Here is a 20220-nt window from a genome sequence, read left to right as displayed (position 1 = left end):
AGCGGGATCTTTTTTTTTCATATGCAGTGGACTTTATAAGAAAGAGAGGGTATTTTTGGAAATGATATATGATGAGATGAAAAAGATGTTTAAAGTGATTATACCAAAAAACCAACAAACCCTGAAGCTTTTCTCTTAGGGGTTATAGGGACAGAAGTTCTTTTAAAAAAGATGATTAAGCTGTTTATGTATGTAACAGCAGCAGCTAGGATTCTTTATGCACATAAATGGAAGGAAGAAGTTGTCCCCACCAAAGAAGAACAGATAAACAAGTATGGAATTGGCAAAGTTAACAGCCAAAGTAAGAGAACCTAATGACAATTGTTTCATGGAAGAATGGAAGCCCTTTTCGGACTACTTAAAGAAATACTACAGTATGATGAATTCGTGAGCCGGTTTGAACTATGAGTAACAGAAGGAATTGGAGATGATAGCTGTTATGTAGTGAAGTTTCACCCTGGGCCAGCAGGGGGATACTGTAGATAGTTTTCACTCAGGTCCACGTCAGTTATTTTAGGTGGGAAACTCTGGGTTGTTGTTGCTACAATGTTGACAGCCGGCTGCCTATAAAAGCAGGCCGGCTGAGCTGTTTGCTGTTCAGTTCTGTCCAGCTTACAAGTAAAGAGCTGCTCTGGAGAAATCGCTGTGTCGTCTGCTATGTTCGCCCACAACTTAACAATAGCATTGTTGTTATAACATAAGAGAGGGAAGGTAGGGTGCCACAGAAGGAGATTTTATACGGATTTTATAAACTTCTATCATATTGCTTCTTACTCACCTTTTCTAAAAAGTTCCAAATGCTGTAACCTTCCTTTACAGGTAAAAGGTAAAGGTAAAGGACCCCTGGACGGTTAAGTCCAGTCAAAGGTGACTATGGGGTGTGGCGCTCATCTCGCTTTTTAGGCCAATCAAACCAGTGCACAATGAGAACCACTGAACACAACGGAAGGAGTTCCAGGAGAACCTGGATTGCAAAGTACCGTGGTACCTCTGGTTGCGAACGGGATCCATTCTGGAGGCCCGTGCGCAACATGAAAAGAGCGCAACCCGCAGTGGCCATCTGCACATGTGCGGTTGCGATTCGCCACTTCTGCACATGCGCATGACGTCATTTTGTGCTTCTGCACATGCACAAGCAGCGAAACCTGGAAGTAACCCTTTCCAGTACTTCCGGGTCGCCGCGGGACGTAACCTGAAAGAACGTAACATGAAGCGGACGTAACATGAGGTATGACTGTATCAGAAACTGCATCTGGATTCCCACTGTCTCCCTGCTCCCCGGAGCTACCTTAATTCCTTTTATTCCCCCTTCCAGGATTGTTTGCTTACCATATCGCTCTCAGAAATGCTGGAAATGCTTGCAACATCAAGGCTCATGGCTATTACCACAGGCTCTCCTGCAAAAGGAAAGGAAAGTGTGAATTGCAGAATCAGCTTAGGTGGTACCAAGCTAAGGGTACCAATAGTCTGATGACTTATCATAAGATGAGCAGGGCTAGGTTTTCAACATTGCAATATATCACCAGCTAAACATTGCGATATACCGATATATCATGATGTCTGAAATAAGGATGAAACTATGACAGGGCGTTGGCTGGCTTCACGGTTTTTCCTGCATCGTGATTTGGGCCAGCGCCTGATCTTGTGATTCGCTGACTCTTCCGGGATGCATGGGAGAACTGAGCTGGCAGAGTTAACTGGGGCTGCAGGAATCGAGAGATGGCTTCATGGTTTCCCCAACATTGTGATTTTTGCATAGCGTGCGCACACATCATGATTCGTGATATATTGTCAGGTCAAAACTTATGAAACCAATATCACGATATGGACTTCAAACCGGTTTGGGACGATATGTTGATACGTCGCCCAGCCCTAAAGGTGAGCTTATTGCTTTGCTATGACTCAGTCCCCAATCTGGAAGATAGTTTTGAATGCATTCCTAAACATCTTTGCCTACTGAGCAAAAGACAGAAAGCATGAATGAGGACAAAATCAAAATCCCCGTTGACCTGCCAGGACATTTAGGAAGAGTGGCATTTATTATCACGATGGGCTTACGCATTAAGAATATAGCCCTTTGAGGCTGTAATTCTATACATGCTTACCTGGGAGTAAATTCCATTAACATCCTTGAGGCTTACTGCTGAGTAGACATGCCTAGGCCTCACGGTGCAAAGCTCCTTAACTGAGGGGTGTTGGCGGGGGAGACCAGGATGTGGTTAGCTCATTAATTCTGAAGCAGATACTTTCAAAATGTGAATGACCAGCTCCCGTGTTCTACAGGAATGCGAGCCATTGAAAGAATGAAGATGGCCAAGTTGAAGAAGGTCAGATTCATCATAAAATGAAGAAACAAAAAAATTCCTTCCAGTAGCACCTTAAATACCAACTAAGTTAGTTCTAGGTATGAGCTTTCGTGTGCATGCACACTTCTTCAGATACATAAAATGAAGGTTACTTAAATAGTGCATGGCCTTGTCATGAAGAAGCAGAATGACTGTTATGATTAATAAGCATCTTGAGGTCTTTTTATGAGATGATGTTGACAATGACATCTGATGTGTTGACTGCATAGACAGGAGATTATAATGGTGTGTGAAAAGAAGATTGGACAAAAAATCCTAGTTATAATATAGACTTCTTCCTTGTCACTCACTTAGAACTTAGAAAGTATTTGCTTATGCCCAGACATAACCAGGCAATTCCTCTATTTTTCTTTGCTGTAAGTTGTTTGGAGACCTTTGGGTGACAACCAACTAATAAGTTTAATAAATAAAAAAGCTAAAAATATATACTAGCCCTTTCAATGTTGCCCCATCAGCTGGGAGTTATTCCTTCTGCTGCCTTGACCACCATTCGGGTGAAGTAATCACTATAATTGTTGACCTGTCTGTAAAGATATCTATATTGTTACATTTTTAAATTATGATGCTTTTTCAATTTATTTATTTTTTGGTCCAGTTCTTCTCTTTCTCCCATACCAGCTCTTTTTATCTGCTGCACTGAAAGACTGTTTAAAGGGCCATTAGGCTATAGTCATTAACAGACATATACCTGGCAGAAAGTGCCGTTAAACTCAATGGAGCTTAGAGCTACCCAAAGTACAGGGATTTGCTGTGTTTAATACCTGCCAGTGATATGGCAGCATAAAAACCGCTGCATCTGAGCGTTTAGTTAGCTTTTTCCGAATTCTTGGGATAAGGTGGGATATTAAAATTACAACATAAATAAATTTGGTCCCGGCATTTCAAACTGCTTACATTGCTCTACAGCTGCTAAGGTCATATTTATTATTGCTAGGTTAGTAGGTGTCTGCTATTAAGAGTATGCAAAGTACAGTAAATGTTTAGCAATAATAAGAATAATACACTGAAACTATCAAATTGCACTGTGAAGGAAGGAACATACCAGGCTTTGTGCAATGTTGGGCTATGCATGTTTACTCATAAGTAAGTCCTAATGTGTTTGTAAGGCTTAAAGGTAAAGGGACCCCTGACCATTAGGTCCAGTCGTGACCGACTCTGGGGTTGCGGCGCTCATCTCGCTTTACTGGCCGAGGGAGCTGGCGTACAGCTTCTGGGTCATGTGGCCAGCATGACTAAGCCACTTCTGGCGAACCAGAGCAGCGCACGGAAATGCCATTTATCTTCCCGCCAGTGCAGTACCTATTTATCTATTTGCACTTTGACATGCTTTCGAACTGCTAGGTTGGCAGGAGCAGGGACCGAGCAACGGGAGCTCACCCCGTTGCGGGGATTCGAACTGCCAACCTTCTGATCGGCAAGTGCTAGGCTCTGTGGTTTAACCCACAGCGCCACCCGCGTCCCATATTTATATTCATGTGTTTTCCATTTTTCCATTTTCACATCCTCCACATAGAATATTTATGTACACACTTCCCAACCTAGCCTCCCACGGTATTCATAATAAACCTAAGATTTGCTGCATCTCCATTTATTTTTCCACCTTTCTTTCATCCCTTTTACTCCTTAATTATAGTTGACTGCTGCTCATGTGATTACTCCTTCTTGCAAATTAATTGCAGTATCATATTTTCTTAGGTACTCCCCAAAGCTTTCCCATTCACCCTTTCATCCAGATTTCTTATGTTGGCTTTCATATTGGCAAGTTCTGCAAGTTCTGTCAATTTAAATAGCCATTGTTCCTTAGTTTTACTTTCTTTCCAACATCTAGTGTATGGCCGCAGCTGTTGCATAGAGAAATAAGTTGCATGCCTTCATGAGAATCTCATCTTCAGTTATACCTAGTAAGAAGGCTTTAGACTCCCTAGTAAATGAACAATGGAACAGGTGAGGGTATTGGGTAGGGTTAGCCTGCAGAAGAGATGACAGAGGTGATGCAATGTTGTTGTTTAGTCGTTTAGTCGTGTCCGACTCTTCATGACCCCCTGGACCAGAGCACGCCAGGCACTCCTGTCTTCCACTGCCTCCCGCAGTTTGGTCAAAATGCTGGTAGCTTTGAGAACACTGTCCAGCCATCTCGTCGTCCCCTTCTCCTTGTGCCCTCCATCTTTCCCAACATCAGGGTGTTTTCCAGTGAGTCTTCTCTTCTCATGAGGTGGCCTCCAAGTATTGGAGCCTCATCTTCAGGATCTGTCCTTCCAGTGAGCACTCAGGGCTGATTTCCTTGAGAATGGATAGGTTTGATCTTCTTGCAGTCCATGGGACTCTCAAGAGTCTCCTCCAGCACCATAATTCAAAAGCATCAATTCTTCGGCGATCAGCCTTCTTTCTCCAGATACAGATAGAAACTGAACACTGGAATTAGCCGTAAGGGCAACTGATCTTAAGTTAATAAAATGGAATGGGAATAGGCAAGGGTCTCTAAGTTCAGCTTAAACAGGGGCATAGAGACAAAATTATAAAGACCAATAAATTATTTCCTCTCTTCAAGGCTGAAAGGCTTTGGCAGGTCCTACACAACTACAAGAGATGCTGATGATGTCATACCACCAAATTTTGGCCTGAGATATTTGTTGTATCCCCGGGTTAGGTTCCCGAATCCAGGGAGGGATGTTGAGGCTCGGCTATCTGACGTGTCAGCATAATGACCCAAGATGCACTTTCTGAAAACGAAAAGTAAGAAATGTTGAATGTGGCAGTGGATACTCATCTGTTACACAGCTGCAGCCTTGCTCTTCTCAGCACATCCAACACTTGCAAACCAAACAGAATCTCCATTCTGCATTTATGCAGCATTTAAATCCTAAACGCCTGCTTCTTGTTCTGTGTGAGAAGGTAGTCGGTGTCTAATTGTCACCGGATTTAAAACAAGGGCTTGCCTACTCTCCCACATTCCTCAGATGAAAATAGGGACCTTTTTTACTCCCCACCAACAGACCCCCACTTGCAGGATTTAATTATCAGCCAAGAATAATTTTACAGCGCAAAGCAGGGGGGGAGGAAGCAAAAGAAACACTAAATGCTTGAATATTTTGGACAGCAAGTATGAGATAATCTGCTAAGTATGCGCCAGAGGAAGAGTCCCTCCCTGTGACCGGTATAAATCATCAGCCACTTTCTACCTCACCTCTAGAGGATGAGAACATGGGCGCAAAGCCATGTGGCAGGATTTTTTCGCTATTAAAAAAAAGAAAGGCATGTAGAACACTGAACTTTGTTTCTGTTGCTGCTCCAGATAATTGCTAAAGAACAAATAAGTGGCTATTATCGTATAATCAACAGGTATCAGGTAAGGAAAGCTATAACTTTAACTGGAACAGAACTGCAGTGGCCAAATTACTGGCTAGTGTTGCTACAACTGGAAGAAAAACCATGAAGCGGTCTGCCAAGACCCACAGCAATTTTCAAGTGGTCCGTGGTATGAAGGGGAAAAACCACTCATCTAGGGTGGCGCTGTGGGTTAAACCACAGAGCCTAGGACTTGCCGATCAGAAGGTGCAAGTAGATAAATAGGTACCACTCTGGAGGGAAGGTAAATGGCGTTTCTGTGCGCTGCTCTGGTTCGCCAGAAGCGGCTTAGTCATGCTGGCCACATGACCCGGAAGCTGTACGCCGGCTCCCTCAGCGAGTAAAGCGAGATGAGCGCCGCAACCCCAGAGTTGGTCACAACTGGACCTAATGGTCAGGGGTCCCTTTGCCTTTACTTAGCATCTTAACTGCATAGCTCTTGCTGTTTGCTGAAGACAAGCCTCTTTATCCTGGCCTTTAACAGTTAATTTATTTTGTTTTGTGAGACCCACCAGGAGGGGGGAGTCCGCAACAAAGTCAGTACTCTTTCTGTGTGGTTCCATATGGGATTCCAGCTATGATTTCCACCCCAATTAGAAGTTTTGGGGGGAAATCTGAGATGGGGATAATTAATTGAAATGGAATTGGTTTGGTGCTGCTACTGGGCAAGACGTTATTGGGATAAGTTAATTGGGGGACATGTGGATGGGGTACAAATTAATACAATAATTTATTTGGGGTGATTTTAGTTGGGAAGTGAAATTAATTGGCTAGCCTTCTGTGAAATATACATTCTAGTAATTATTTTCTAAATTTGCATATCTCTCTCTCATATATATACAGAGATATATATATATATATATAGTGTGTGTGTGTGTGTGTGTGTGTGTGTGTGTGTTTTATATATATATATATATATATATATATATATATATATATATATATATATATATATATTACACACACACACACACATACATACACATGCATACATAGGCAAGTATGTATCTTTTTGCCTTTTCAGCATATCCTCTTTAAAAAAAAAAAGATTTGGACACTTTAGAAAGCCTCTCTAAATTCCCGCCTCAGATTTTTACATCATACAATAGCCCCAGAAAACTATCTGGATGGTTCTATACTACAGAACTTTTCCATCTCCAGCCCCTAGCCCTAGGAACCAAGTCTTATTTTCTTGCATAAACAGATTAGCTGTGCGGCAGATATTCTTAAATATTTCAGCTTACCCTTCACACAAAAGAAACAGACAGACATGGACGGAGAAGTAACAACTGTAAGACATTTGTGAAGATTGTTTTCACCACCGGCTAAGATGGCTCACTTGTCAATGATCTGCAAAGCAAAGCAGATAAGTATTTCACCTGTATAAGCAGAGATGAATCAATCAGTATATTTTCATATCAGCGTCACATGTGATCACTCACATATCTGTTTCAGCCCATTTCTGCACCAACCAGCAATTTTTTTTTTAAGCCCACACAAAAGTTCACATTTAAATGTGTATTTAAAAATTTATTTTAAATTCATCTTCTTCTTTTTTTAAAAAAAAAAATAACAAATAACAAAGTGCTTAGATCTATATCAGACCATTTAGGAGATGTGAAGGAGAGAGAGTCCACACATTAGCTCTGGAGGTGCAAACCACATCAAGTCAATAGGTGTTGGAATTCAAAAAGCTCAAATTCCTCAAGCAAATCTCTAGGTGCCCAACTTTGTCTCATAAAACAAGCCACCCTAAAAAAATTAATACACACACACAGTTTTTTAAAAAAACCCACACCCGGTTTACAGCCATACATTAAGGTGTGAGGAGACCCCTCACAGAGCTACAATTCCCAACATACTACAATTCCCAGAATTCTTTGGAGAAAGCCATGACTATTAACATGATTTTTTATCTCCTCACAGACACAGATAAGTATGTGACTTGGCGTGTGGCACTCTTTGCAACTGCCGCTAGGAAAACTAGAGCAAATTATACAGCCAAGGTAGCCACCAACTGTAAAGGAGATGAATTTATTTGACCCTATCAGGCTATGTTCTAGCTTCGTCAGCAAACTCTGAGCATAACTGCACACTGTATTAATTGGCATTTTTTATATATATATTAGTGGCCATGTGATGATTTTAGCTTATGAATTTTATTGTTTAATGTCTTGATTTGTATATTGGGGTGCAGTGGTACCTCTGGTTAAGTACTTAATTCGTTCCGGAGGTCCGTTCTTAACCTGAAACTGTTCTTAACCTGAAGCAACACTTTAGCCAATGGGGCCTCCCACTGCCGCTGCGCTGCTGGAGCACGATTTCTGTTCTTATCCTGAAGCAAAGTTCTTAACCGGAAGCACTATTTCTGGGTTAGCGGAGTGTGTAACCTGAAGTGTATGTAACTAGAGGTACCACTGTACTTTTATAGCTCTGTTTAGAGTACGTAATGTTTTGATAATATAAATGTTTTAAGTCTTTTGTATCAATCCAGCATATTTTCTTTTAATTGTTGAATGATTCTGTGTGCATTGCGGCAGCCTTTGGCTATGTGCAATAAAACTGACTGACTGACCATGACTATTAAAGTGATATTGCAATAAAACTGACTGACTGACCATGACTATTAAAGTGATATAAGAGTGCTTTACATGTATGGAATGGATGCTGTTGGCATCTATCTGTCTTGAGAGGCAATGGAGGGCACATCCAGGGGTGAAGTCAAAACACTGTGCTAGCAGCTCCCTGGGGCGCAAGTCTGGGCAGTGTGTATGGAGGTCCTGGGCTGCCTAGATGACAAGCCCCCCCCCTCCCAACCTCGTGGTCCAAAGGAAAGCAGAGCAATACATTTGGCACCAGCTTGGCTGCAGGAGTTGCAGGAAGGAGGTGTAAAAATAACGCCATCCACTCAGTCTCAATTTGTGTAGGGTTGACTCCTTAGCCTAGGGGGTCAGCCACCTTTTTCAGCAGGGGGCCGGTCCACTGTCCCTCAGACCTTGTGGGGGGCCGGACTATATATTTTTTTTGGGAGGGGATGAATGAATTCCTATGCCCCACAAATAACCCAGAGATGCATTTTAAATAAAAGGACACATTCTACTCGTGTAAAAACACGCTGATTCCTGGTCCATCCACAGGCCAAATTTAGAAGGCAATTGGGCCAGATCCGGCCCCCAGGCCTTAAGTTTGCCTACCCATGCCTTCGCCTATACTTCTCCTGAACGGATGTAACACCTGTCCAAACAGAGGAACATAATACAGTGGTACCTCAGGTTACATACGCTTCAGGTTACATACGCTTCAGGTTACAGACTCTGCTAACCCAGAAATAGTGCTTCAGGTTAAGAACTTTGCTTCAGGGTGAGAACAGAAATCGTGATCCGGCGGCGCGGCGGCAGCGGGAGGCCCCATTAGCTAAAGTGGTGCTTCAGGTTAAGAACAGTTTCAGGTTAAGTACGGACCTCCGGAATGAATTAAGTACTTAACCTGAGGTACCCCTATATGTCTCACTAAATAGGCTTATAATACTTGTTCAATACTTGGAAGCAAGTACTGGTGTCGCCATACTGCATTGCTTCATTCTGATATTTTGAAGTGCTTTCGCTGACTTTCCTGGGAGTGGGCATGCCACTGGCTTCAAAGCCTGAAGTTACACAAGGGCTGTGCTCACCAAAGCATGAACTGGCGGGGGTGGAGGTGGGGCAGTTAGCTTTCATCTAATGCCACCATTCTGTGCTGCCCACTATTATTGCTCACCAAAGCCAAACAATGGAACGGCATTCGCTCAGTTGAAACACTCTCAGTGGTGCTCAAAATGTGTGCTAGGGAGCTCTGGAGTTCCTTAAAAGCTCAAGACTTCTTCCATGAGAAGATGTTTAATGAAAGACACGCTCGCCTGAAAGACACCCCTGTTATGTACTGAAGTTCTCACCCTGGGCCAGCAGGGGGAATACTGTAGATAGTTTTCACTCAGGTCCACATATGCAAATAAGGGATTGAAAGTGACGTTCAGTGATTGGACAGTTACAGAAAGTGGTTACTGTTGCGTTCTAGTGGAGCTCTATATAAGCAGGCTGGCTGAACCCTTCAGTTCAGTTCTGTTCTGGCCTGTGAATAAACAAGAGCTGTTTGAAGAATGGCTGTATCGTCTGATATGTTCACCCACAACTTAACAACCCCTGTCCTTGCAAAGTCATTGAGAGCATATTGAATGTGTTTTAAGTTCATGCAGGATGACACTGACTTGTGTCAAGCAGGCTTGTTTTCAGTAAAGACATGGACTGAGGCTAAGCAGTACAGTGGTACCTCAGGTTAAGTACTTAATTCGTTCCGGAGGTCCGTTCTTAACCTGAAACTGTTCTTAACCTGAAGCACCACTTTAGCTAATGGGGCCTCCTGCTTCTGCCACTCCGCCAGAGCACAATTTCTGTTCTCATCCTGAAGCAAATTTCTTAACCCGAGGTACTATTTCTGGCTTAGCGGAGTCTGTAACCTGAAGCGTATGTAACCCGAGGTACCACTGTATCTCAATCAGGGGTCAGCAAACTTTTTCAGCAGGGGGCCGGTCCACTATCCCTCAGACCTTGTGGGGGGCCAGACTATATTTTTTTTGGGGGGGGGACCAAATGAATTCTTCTGCCCCACAAATAACCCATTGATGCATTTTAAATAAAAGGGCACATTCTACTCATGTAAAAGCACACTGATTCCTGGACCGTCCGTGGGCTGGATTTAGAAGGCGATTGGACCGCATCCGGCCCCCAGGCCTTAGTTTGCCTACCCATGGTCTGGATGTCTGATTGTCTGGGAATATATGCCAACTTGAGGTTCATGATGGAAGAATCTGACATCAGATCTCCAACACTGGACACCCAATATATCCTAAGGCCCTGGAACTCCATTCTAGCGGCCACTGGATTGAATTCTAAGGCTGCTTCCAGATTGCTGTTATTTCTGGTTGGGAATCAACTGCATACTGGCAAATTTGGGATGTGCATTTGAAGGGGAAGCTGACCACCTGGACCCATGTCAGTATAGATTCAGGTCCCACATCTGGAACAGAAACTGCTGTGCCCATTCCAGTGGACAATCTTCACCAAGGTGTGACCCGCCAGATTCTTTAGGAGCTCTCAATCAGTTGCATTCGGAACCAACAGTCGTGGTTTACTTCTGAGCCAGCCAGAGGTGGCAGCCAGGAGCGTGGTGTTACATTGGCTTTGTTCCCACTTGGTGGAGAGACTGAATAAGATTTCTTCTCCACCCCGTGGAACTTGTTCTGCAGGATTCTATAAAGCTGAGGTGCATATCCCCTGTTCTACCTGAAAGACCACCTGATTTTAGGCTGCATTTTTCTCTTCACGTATATCGCTTTTATATTGTACATGGTGTACACCACTCAGAGATTTCTGGGAAAATATCAAGTGCTTTCTTTTCTTTAAAGAAAATAAAATGTTTAGCTTTGAGAAACTACACTGAGTTTCATTGTCATCAATACACCTATGTGGAGATGCCCTGTGAAATGTGGAGAGCCAGTGTGGTGCAGTGGTTAAGAGCGGTAGACTCGTAATCTAGTGAACTGGGTTCGCGTCTTCGCTCCTCCACATGCAGCTGCTGGGTGACCTTGGGCCAGTTTCTCAGCCCCACTCACCTCACAGAGTGTTTGTTGTGGGGGAAGAAAGGAAAGGAGAATGTTAGCCGCTTTGAGACTCCTTCAGGTAGTGATAAAGCGGGATATCAAATCCAAACTACTACTGTGAAATAAGTCTGCTGGACATCATTGTAAAGTTAAAGGGACCTCTGACCATTAGGTCCAGTTGTGACCGACTCTGGGGTTGTGGTGCTCATCTCGCTTTATTGGCCGAGCTGCTTCTGGCGAACCAGAGCAGCACACAGAAATGCCGTTTACCATTCCACTGGAGTGGTACCTATTTATCTACTTGCACTTTGATGTGCTTTCGAACTGCTAGGTTGGCAGGAGCAGGGACCGAGCAACCGGAGCTCACCCCGTGGCGGGGATTCAAACTGCTGACCTTCTGATCGGCAAGTCCTAGGCTCTGTGGTTTAACCCACAGCGCCACCCGTATCCCTTTTACAGAAGGATCATTAACAGAGATGACCTCACTGCTTTCAGTTCTGGTCAAATCTTTAAAAATTACACCTTAACCCGGGGGTCAGCAAACTTTTTTAGCCGTGGGCCAGTCCACCGTCCCTCAGACCATGTGGTGGCCAGACTATATTTTGAAGGGGGAAAAAATGAATGAATTCCTATGCCCCACAAATAACCCAGAGATGCATTTTAAGGTCGAATATGTGGAATTAGCAAAACTGACCCACAGGATCCGCAATCAGGAGGAAACAAAGTACCAAAAATAATGGAGCAAATCCATGGACTAAATAAGTGAGAACTGTAGAAATTTGAAGACATTAGCAGGACTGAAATAAATCTTATGACATGGTCTAGATATTACTAAGAAACTGTGGATTAGAGATTGGAATAAGAAAACCTGCGGAAGGGAAGGAGGGAAGTCGACGTTCTATGGAGCGTAAAGAAAGACAGATGTAAAAAGATATGAAATATTTGTGTATTTTGTTTGTGTTTGTGTATTTGAAATGAAAATCTAATAAAAAGCAGATTTTTTTTTAAAAAAAAGAGAGATGCATTTTAAATAAAAGGACACGTTCTACTCATGTAAAAACAGGCTGATTCCCGGACCGTCCGCGGGCCGGATTGAGAAGGCGATTGGGCCAGATCCAGCCCCCGGGCGTTAGGTTGCCTACCCCTGCTTGAAACAGTCAGCTTGGCATGAGTCAAATGCCAACTGAACTCTGGTCATCTATCTTTTGTATGACTTCTACCTCACATCCTCTGCAAAGCAGGGGATCTGTGGCAGTGAAAAATAATGCCCAGATGGGAGAACCATCATGAAAAATACCAACCGGTCTATCTCTAGCCATGGTGAATCTGTAATAATAAAAATGTGATCTCATCTTGAATCAAGGCACAGATGACAAAGATTCCTCATTGTGCCAGCATTAGACACCAGGAACAGAATCAGATCTCAGTGCCAAAACATCTGAAGACAACATTAACCTTACCTCCATCACCACATTGGATTTCCCTGCCCTGTGTACCTTCCATGATCCCAGCTGCACCCCTCCCATTCAGCTAACAAGAAGAAGGAACTACAGCACACTTTAGTAAAAAATTAATTCAGAACATTGTGCCCATGGAAAGCCCTTCAAGAAATGGGCATTACGCTGTTTTCCATGGTATAACTCGCTCCCTGCCCCAGCCCCAACCCCGCAATAAGGGTATGCCTCTATTAAACCACCAAAGAAAAGATAAGAAGGAGGAGGAAAAAGGATTGTCAGCATTTACTTACATTTAGTATATTATTCGTCACAAAATGACCAGTCCTGTCTCCCGGTTTTGTTGGCACGGAACCAAAGCGGCAGACACTAACAGTTGAAGCCTGTGCGTGCAAATAAGTGAAAGTTAGAAGCTGTATAAGTCGATCCACTTGTCAAGGTGTTACACAAGCCGAGTTCCCTCAATGAAAGTCTGAGAGACTCACCGTCGGGAGTCAACATTCATTCAGCTGCAACTAATAATCCTGCCTGAGATCAATCATGCTGGGCATCTGTTCTGGGGCTGTGATTTTTCACTCAGTCAAGTGAACGTGCTTTCTCAGCTGACCTCTGCAGGTAGAAATCCCCTCTCCTCCCAGGGACACAAACTGCAGGTAAATCCTCCGTGGGCTTTCCCAGGACTTTACGTGTAACGTGATTTGCATGGCCCGTCCCCCTCAGCCGTTGTCCCAACCCAACCCATGCCATCATTTATGTTCCAGCATTTTCAGTGAGACCATTTTTCCACAGTTAGATCATCACAAACTGTACTTACTGCATGCACACAGATGTAAGTTCCATTTAAGTTACATTCTGAGGCATGGAAATGGGCCTTCTCGCATGCATATATATATATATATATATATATATATATATATATGAAAAACTGGTAGAGATGTAATAAAAGATGTGGCTGATTAATCAAAACAACATGGCCCCACCAGGATGCAGGCCCCAGAGAATAAGGGACTTAAGTGAAAAAAGATATAAATGCAGTCTTTTGTCCCAAATAAATATTTATGCCTCCTTGTTAATGATTTTAATTCTTTCTTTTTTGTGCATTCATCCTCACTTAACTGGCTTCAACAAGCTGAATTTTATTGTTTCATAACCTGGATGCCAGGGCAGAAGTGCAATCAATTAATAAGTTGCCTCTCGAAATAATTTATTTAATTTTATAAACACTTTAAAAATCACAACCTATAGCAATTGCATCACTACAGCACACTCTATTTTGGAGTGGGGTTTACATTAAATGTACAATTTCTAATGAAAGAATGACTTGCTTTAAAAAAACCACGACTTACCATTCCTATATAACACAATCACCCACGGTGATTCAGCTATGTTTAATGTATTGAGCTGACCTACCGATTTATGGTGTGTACAGCGTCTTTGTTTTATGAATATAAGCTTATTGTTGAATGCCTACCACGGTATTATTTGTTGCTTACACATTTTATTATTTTTATTATTAATTATAATATCAAAGATATCATAGAAATCTGCCTCTCATCTGTACTGTACTGTCACATCCCATGAGACCATTCACTTTCATTTGGTATTAGAGGTTTGCATCCAGCCAGCTGACAAGCAGATTTCAACCCTGCCTTTGCTTGCTAACTAGCTACCCATTCAGACGACTGTTTTCCCGCCCCTCCTTCATTCATGCTCTCTTCCTCATCCATCCTTCTCCCCTTCCCTCCTCCACCTGGTGGTGACCCAGAACCTAAGAGGAACCTGATGTCTCAGGTGCAGTTTCATCTCCATCCACCATTATCCAGCAGGCAGGCCACTATTGCCTACTGGAAGGGAGAGGTGGCGAGGAAGCTGTTGTGGTGTGAAAGCACCAGCGGAGCCAATCTGGCTCTCCTGCTAGCATGTTTGCCCTGCAACAGCCTCCCTGCTGCCTCATCCCTCTCAGTGAGCAACAGTGACCCACCTGTTGGGATACTCGGCCTCACCCAGCTAGCCAATTCAGCTTTCATCGTTTCCATATTAACAGTTACAGATAGGTAGCCGTGTTGGTCTGCCATAGTCAAAACAAAAAAATTTCCTTCCAGTAGCACCTTAAAGACCAACTAAGTCAGTTCTTGGTATGAGCTTTCGTGTGCATGCACACTTCTTCAGATACACCGTGTATCTGTGCTACTTCAGATACACCGTGTATCTGTGCTATTGGAAGGAATTTTTTTTGTTTTGTCCATATTCACACACACACACACACACACACACAAATCCACACACAGACCAAGAGTGAATGAGCACATTAACATATTGCCTTTTGAATTAGGAGACATACCCACCCCACCCCCCAGTTCAGTCTATCTCTCGGGTCTGTGTTTGCAGGAAATCTACCAGAATGAGAGTCATGCTTTCTATGGCTGGCTGTGCTTAAATAATTAAACCCTTTATAGGCAATACACTGGTACCTCGGGTTAAGTACTTAATTCGTTCCAGAGGTCCGTTCTTAACCTGAAACTGTTCTTAACCTGAAGCACCACTTTAGCTAATGGGGCCTCCTGCTGCTGCTGCTGCTGCTGCCGCGCTGCCGGAGCACAATTTCTGTTCTCATCCTGAAGCAGAATTCTTAACCCCAAGTACTATTTCTGGGTTAGCAGAGTCTGTAACCTGAAGTGTCTGTAACCTGAAGCGTATATAACCCGAGGTACCACTGTAAGTTGGAACAAAGGGAGGTCAAAAGAGGTGCCAAGACCGCGTACCCTTGAGTACTGTTAAGTTGTGGGTGAACATATCAGACGACACAGCGATTCTGCAAACAGCTCTTGTTTATTCAGAGGCCAGAACAGAACTGAACTGAAGGGTTCAGCCAGCCTGCTTATATAGAGCTCCAGTACAATGTAACTGTAACAATTTTCTGTAACTATCCAGTCACTGAACGTCACTTTCATTCCCTTATTTGCATAAGTGGACCTGAGTGAAAACTATCTACAGTATCCCCCTGATGGCCCAGGGTGAGAACTTCAGTACATAACAAAAAGTGTTCTTTTTCCATTTGCATGGAAAATTGAAATATTACTAGACTTGCACCGTACATACTGAAAATATGTCTGGGAGGGGCACAAGAAAGTTAAGGATCTTGCACTGGAGAAGGAGAAGCTGGAGATTTACTTCAATAAACAAGTAATCAAGTGTGATTCTAGACTGTTGCTGTTTTGGGGTCAGTTTCAATCACATACCAGCAAATTCAGGCTGTGTCCATAGCTTTTGAAAAGGGGAGTGTTGGTTCATGTTGCCTGCTAACAAGATGAACATGGAGTGAAAATGTTTTTGGAGCTTCAAAACAATTGACTTGGGGGCCAAAGCTAGGAAACGTAGACATGACCTAAGTCAAATATTTTGTCTCGAATCTTAGTTGAAACTCATTGTTTAAGAAATGCTAACATGCAGATGATAAATCTGGACTTTAGACAGTTCATTATTTAAGAGTGATGAGCCAAGACTTTTTAAAACCAAAAGATGATTGCTGCTGACCTATATGACTTTAAGAGGATGTACTGAGGGGATATAAGAGTCAGTTCAAAGAAAACATAGTCATGGCATTTCTTCCCTAAAGGTAAAGGTAAAGGTACCCCTGCCCGTACGGGCCAGTCTTGACAGACTCTGGGGTTGTGCGCCCATCTCACTTAAGAGGCCAGGGGCCAGCGCTGTCCGAAGACACTTCCGGGTCACGTGGCCAGCGTGACATCGCTGCTCTGGCGAGCCAGAGCTGCACACGGAAACGCCGTTTACCTTCCCGCTGGTAAGCGGTCCCTATTTATCTACTTGCACCCGGGGGTGCTTTCGAACTGCTAGGTTGGCAGGCGCTGGGACCGAGCAACGGGAGCGCACCCCGCAGCGGGGATTCGAACCACCGACCTTTCGATCGGCAAGCCCTAGGCGCTGAGGCTTTAACCCACAGCGCCACCCGCGTCCCATTTCTTCCCTGCTTTGGGGTAAATGCATAAAGATCCTTTGGGTAAGTCTTTTTAAAGGAAAGGGGTGCTTAGAAAGCTTACTTAGAAATCTCCAGAAATGTGCTTATTAGTACAACCACTTTTGTGCTTTTTTGTCTATCTTCTATGCTCTCATACCATATCTTGTCATCTTCTAAATACTGTTTGGTATTTTAAAGTAAACTACTGTATTTTAAAAAAAACATTTCTCAAGCAACTGGGTTCGTATTTAATGTTTGGGTGATACTTGTCAGACATTGTGCAGGTCTACATTTTTTATAGTTCATTTCATACATTCCGGTTAACACAAGCAACTCTGGCTTTGCTCAGCTACTGGGGTGTGTGTACTTTATAGACAGTTTCTTACTGATCATATGCTGGTTTTGACCTACAAAGCCCTACATGCCTTGGGACCATGTGATTTAAAAGACTGCATTCTCCCATACAAACCTACCCAGCTTCCTTGGGAGAGACCCTTCCAGCCATAATGCCAACACGTTTGGTGGGAATTCCAGAGATCAGGGCCTTCTCACAAGCTCTGGAACTCTATGCTAAGGGAGACAGACTTTGGTAGGCTGATCTCTGATGTTCCAAAGACAGGGTGCCACCAATGAAAAGACATGTTCATCCAGGAACAAGTGGACCTCGACTGAGATCTGTGGTCCCTGGATTCTGTGAATTACGAATCAGAAATTGTTGGTAAGAAGCAATGGACAGTCTGTGGCAGAGGAAGCTGCTTGGGTGCCTGGGGCGGCGCGCCCAGGGGTAGGGCAGGCCACAAGGCCTCCCGAGTCTGCCTGCCTCCTCTCACTCAGCCGCCCTACAGCTGGGGCGGAGGCAGCGGGCGGACCGTTTGGGCAGCACGGAACCTGCGTGCGCCCAAGCCACCGCGTGTCAGGTGTGCGTGCAGGAGCCAGGCCCTGTCACCAGTAGGACTTTGCATGACTGGGGCCTTCCTAAGTTTGTTCTAAAGAGGCAAGGCACGGCCACACAGGTGAGGCCGATTGGTAACTCACAGCACCTGGTGGCAAGAGCCCGGAAGGGATATAAGGTCAGCATTTCCCTTCGGCTCTTTCCCTTCGACAACACGCTTCCTTCCTTGCTCTGTTTGGCTTCTTGACTCCTTACTTCCTGATACTCGGACCCTTGGCCCCTTGATCCTCGGATCCCTGACTTTGTGACTCCTTGCTTCTTGATCCTCGGACCCCTGACTTCGTGACTCCTTGCGTCTTGATCCTCAGACCCCTGACTTCATGACCCCTTGCTTCTTCATTCTTGGACCCCTGACTTCTTGACTCCTTGCTTCCTGACCCTCAGACTCTTGGCTTCTAGACTCCTGCCTCTCTGACCCTCGGACTCTTGGCTTCCTGGCTCCTGGACTCCGGTTCCAGCTCCCACCCCACCTTCTTGCCCCCGGTCCCAACGCAACGTCCCCAGCCGGGACTTCAATCGCCCGTAAATCGGACCATGACACCACGTCTCTCCCAGGAGAGACACATGGCTTCGGCACACTGCAGGCCCCATGGTGAGTGCCACCTGGCATTTTGTCACCCCGCTCAGTGGTTACACCCCGGGACGACCTGCACCCACCACGCACCCCTTCCTTCAGCCCTATGGACAGTCTTCTATTTATTATAAATATTAACATTATGCAACAAGGCCGTATGTGGGATGTGTAGTTCAAATAAGGACCAGAGAGCAGTGGCGTAGTGTGGGGGGTGCAGGGGGGGCGGCCGCACCGGGCGCAACATCTGGGGGTTAGAGTTAGGGTGCGCAAATCCACGGGTTAGGGGGCGTAAATTACTTGCCTTTACCCGGGTGCTGACAACCCACGCTACGCCACTGCCAGAGAGCTGTCTTTAAGTTGATGGGGATGTCTCTGCCAGTAAAATGAAAAGGATGTGAAATCCAAATGTAACAGTCTTGATGTAATATTACAGCATCTAGCTGTCCCCACCCCCGTATCACAACAGGGGGCAAAACTGCCAGCTCAGAACATGTTGATCAATTAGTTAGAAGCACACTGTTTATTTTCTCTAACTACACTTTGTCCCGCAAGAGCACTTTCCTTCTAGAACACAAGCTACTCCCACACTTTCGGCTACAGGCTGCAGTGAAACTCAACCTCTTGCCAACATCCATCACTTGTCTGGGTTCTTCTATTGTTTGCCCTTGTGAGCATAGTTAGTGCATCCCAGCGTAAAACCAGTTCAAGCCAGAGGATGATCTGCAGCTGAAATTCAAAGTGAGATATGGGGTGCTGATAGCTTCTATGAAACCTGGCAGGGTGTTTTGAAGGCTTCAGGGGAGTCAGTGTGATTTTTATATTTTGCAAGTAAAAGCCAGACATGCCAGACTATGTACTACACTTTTCAGTGGGGATTTTAAGGGAAAGTGCCCAGGGGAAAGCTGGAATCTTTGGGGGAATGGCAGAGGTTGCTCAGTCCCTTCCCTGCTAGGGAAGAAATAAAGACCTTGCTTTTGATCCCCACCTGCAGCCCTGGTTATTCATTTATTTATGACCTGGTGGCCTAAGTAACAAGGACTCCAAGGCTTGACTTCACCAGTTTTCTGTACAGCTGTATGGAATATTCATGTTGGGTTTTCCAAATTAATTTTACATTAAGAAAACCAGTTGAAAGGCTTTCTGGGAAACGATATATAATGAGTTAAAGAAAATGTTTAAAAACACTTTTGTTTTTTTTAAAAAACAGAAGCCTTTTTACTGGATATAGTAGGCGAAGAGATACCAAGAAAAGATAAAAGATTGTTCGTGTATGCAACAACAGCGGCAAAAACCCTTTTAGCCCCAAAATGGAAATAACAAGTAGTACCAACGAAAGAAGAGGGGCAGATGAAAATGATGGACTTTGCAGAGCTGGCGGGAAAAATCTGAAACCAACACGATCAAGTATTCCAAAAAGACTGGAGTAAATTTATACAATATTTGAAAGATCACTGTAAGCAATTAACAACACTAGTAGGGTTATCGGAAGACTTGTAATGAGATTTTTTTTACCTTTCTACATTTATTTAAACTTTGAGGTGTTTTGTGATGAGTTTTATTAGAACTGGAAAATATATAAAATACTGAAAGCCAGGATGTGGGAAGGAAGGGATAGGCTCTAAAGCAGGGCTCAGCAAACTTACCACACCTTGGGCTGGTGTCTCCAGCACCGGTTGCGCGGTGGGCCGGAGGGCGGGGGAGCACGTGCCCATACGCATGCGCACCCGCTATTTCCGACACACTTCCGGGTTGGAGGAGCACCGGAAATAGCTTATGTGCATGGGCCTCTTCCAACCCGGATGTGCACCAAAAATAATGCTTGCACATGCACAAATAACGCACATGCGCACGAGCTATTTCCAGGGCTCCTCCGACCTGGAAGTGGGCAGCCGTGCAGCGCAACGCTGGTAAGAACGGG

The 20220-nt window shown here is 44.3% G+C and overlaps 1 protein-coding gene across 1 annotated transcript in view; it reads right to left on the bottom strand.

Annotated features, from left to right (window-relative positions):
* Window positions 1-13433, bottom strand: part of GABRP (gamma-aminobutyric acid type A receptor subunit pi) — a 29344-nt gene extending 15911 nt beyond the window's left edge. Inside the window, exons 1-5 of the mRNA XM_083730582.1 lie at window positions 13286-13433; window positions 13094-13183; window positions 6956-7061; window positions 4971-5086; window positions 1330-1397 (exon numbers count right to left, since the gene is read on the bottom strand). Of these exons, the coding sequence (XP_083586708.1) occupies window positions 1330-1397; window positions 4971-5086; window positions 6956-7011 (240 nt within the window). The 5' untranslated portion in view covers window positions 7012-7061; window positions 13094-13183; window positions 13286-13433. The remainder of the gene's footprint in view (window positions 1-1329; window positions 1398-4970; window positions 5087-6955; window positions 7062-13093; window positions 13184-13285) is intronic.
* Between the last annotated feature and the right edge of the window lie 6787 nt (window positions 13434-20220).

Source organism: Podarcis gaigeae, assembly GCF_964106915.1.
Source record: "Podarcis gaigeae genome assembly, chromosome: 3".
NCBI lineage: Eukaryota > Metazoa > Chordata > Lepidosauria > Squamata > Lacertidae > Podarcis > Podarcis gaigeae.
Note: the sequence above shows the minus strand (reverse complement) of the source record. Positions and strands in the feature narration are given on the sequence as shown.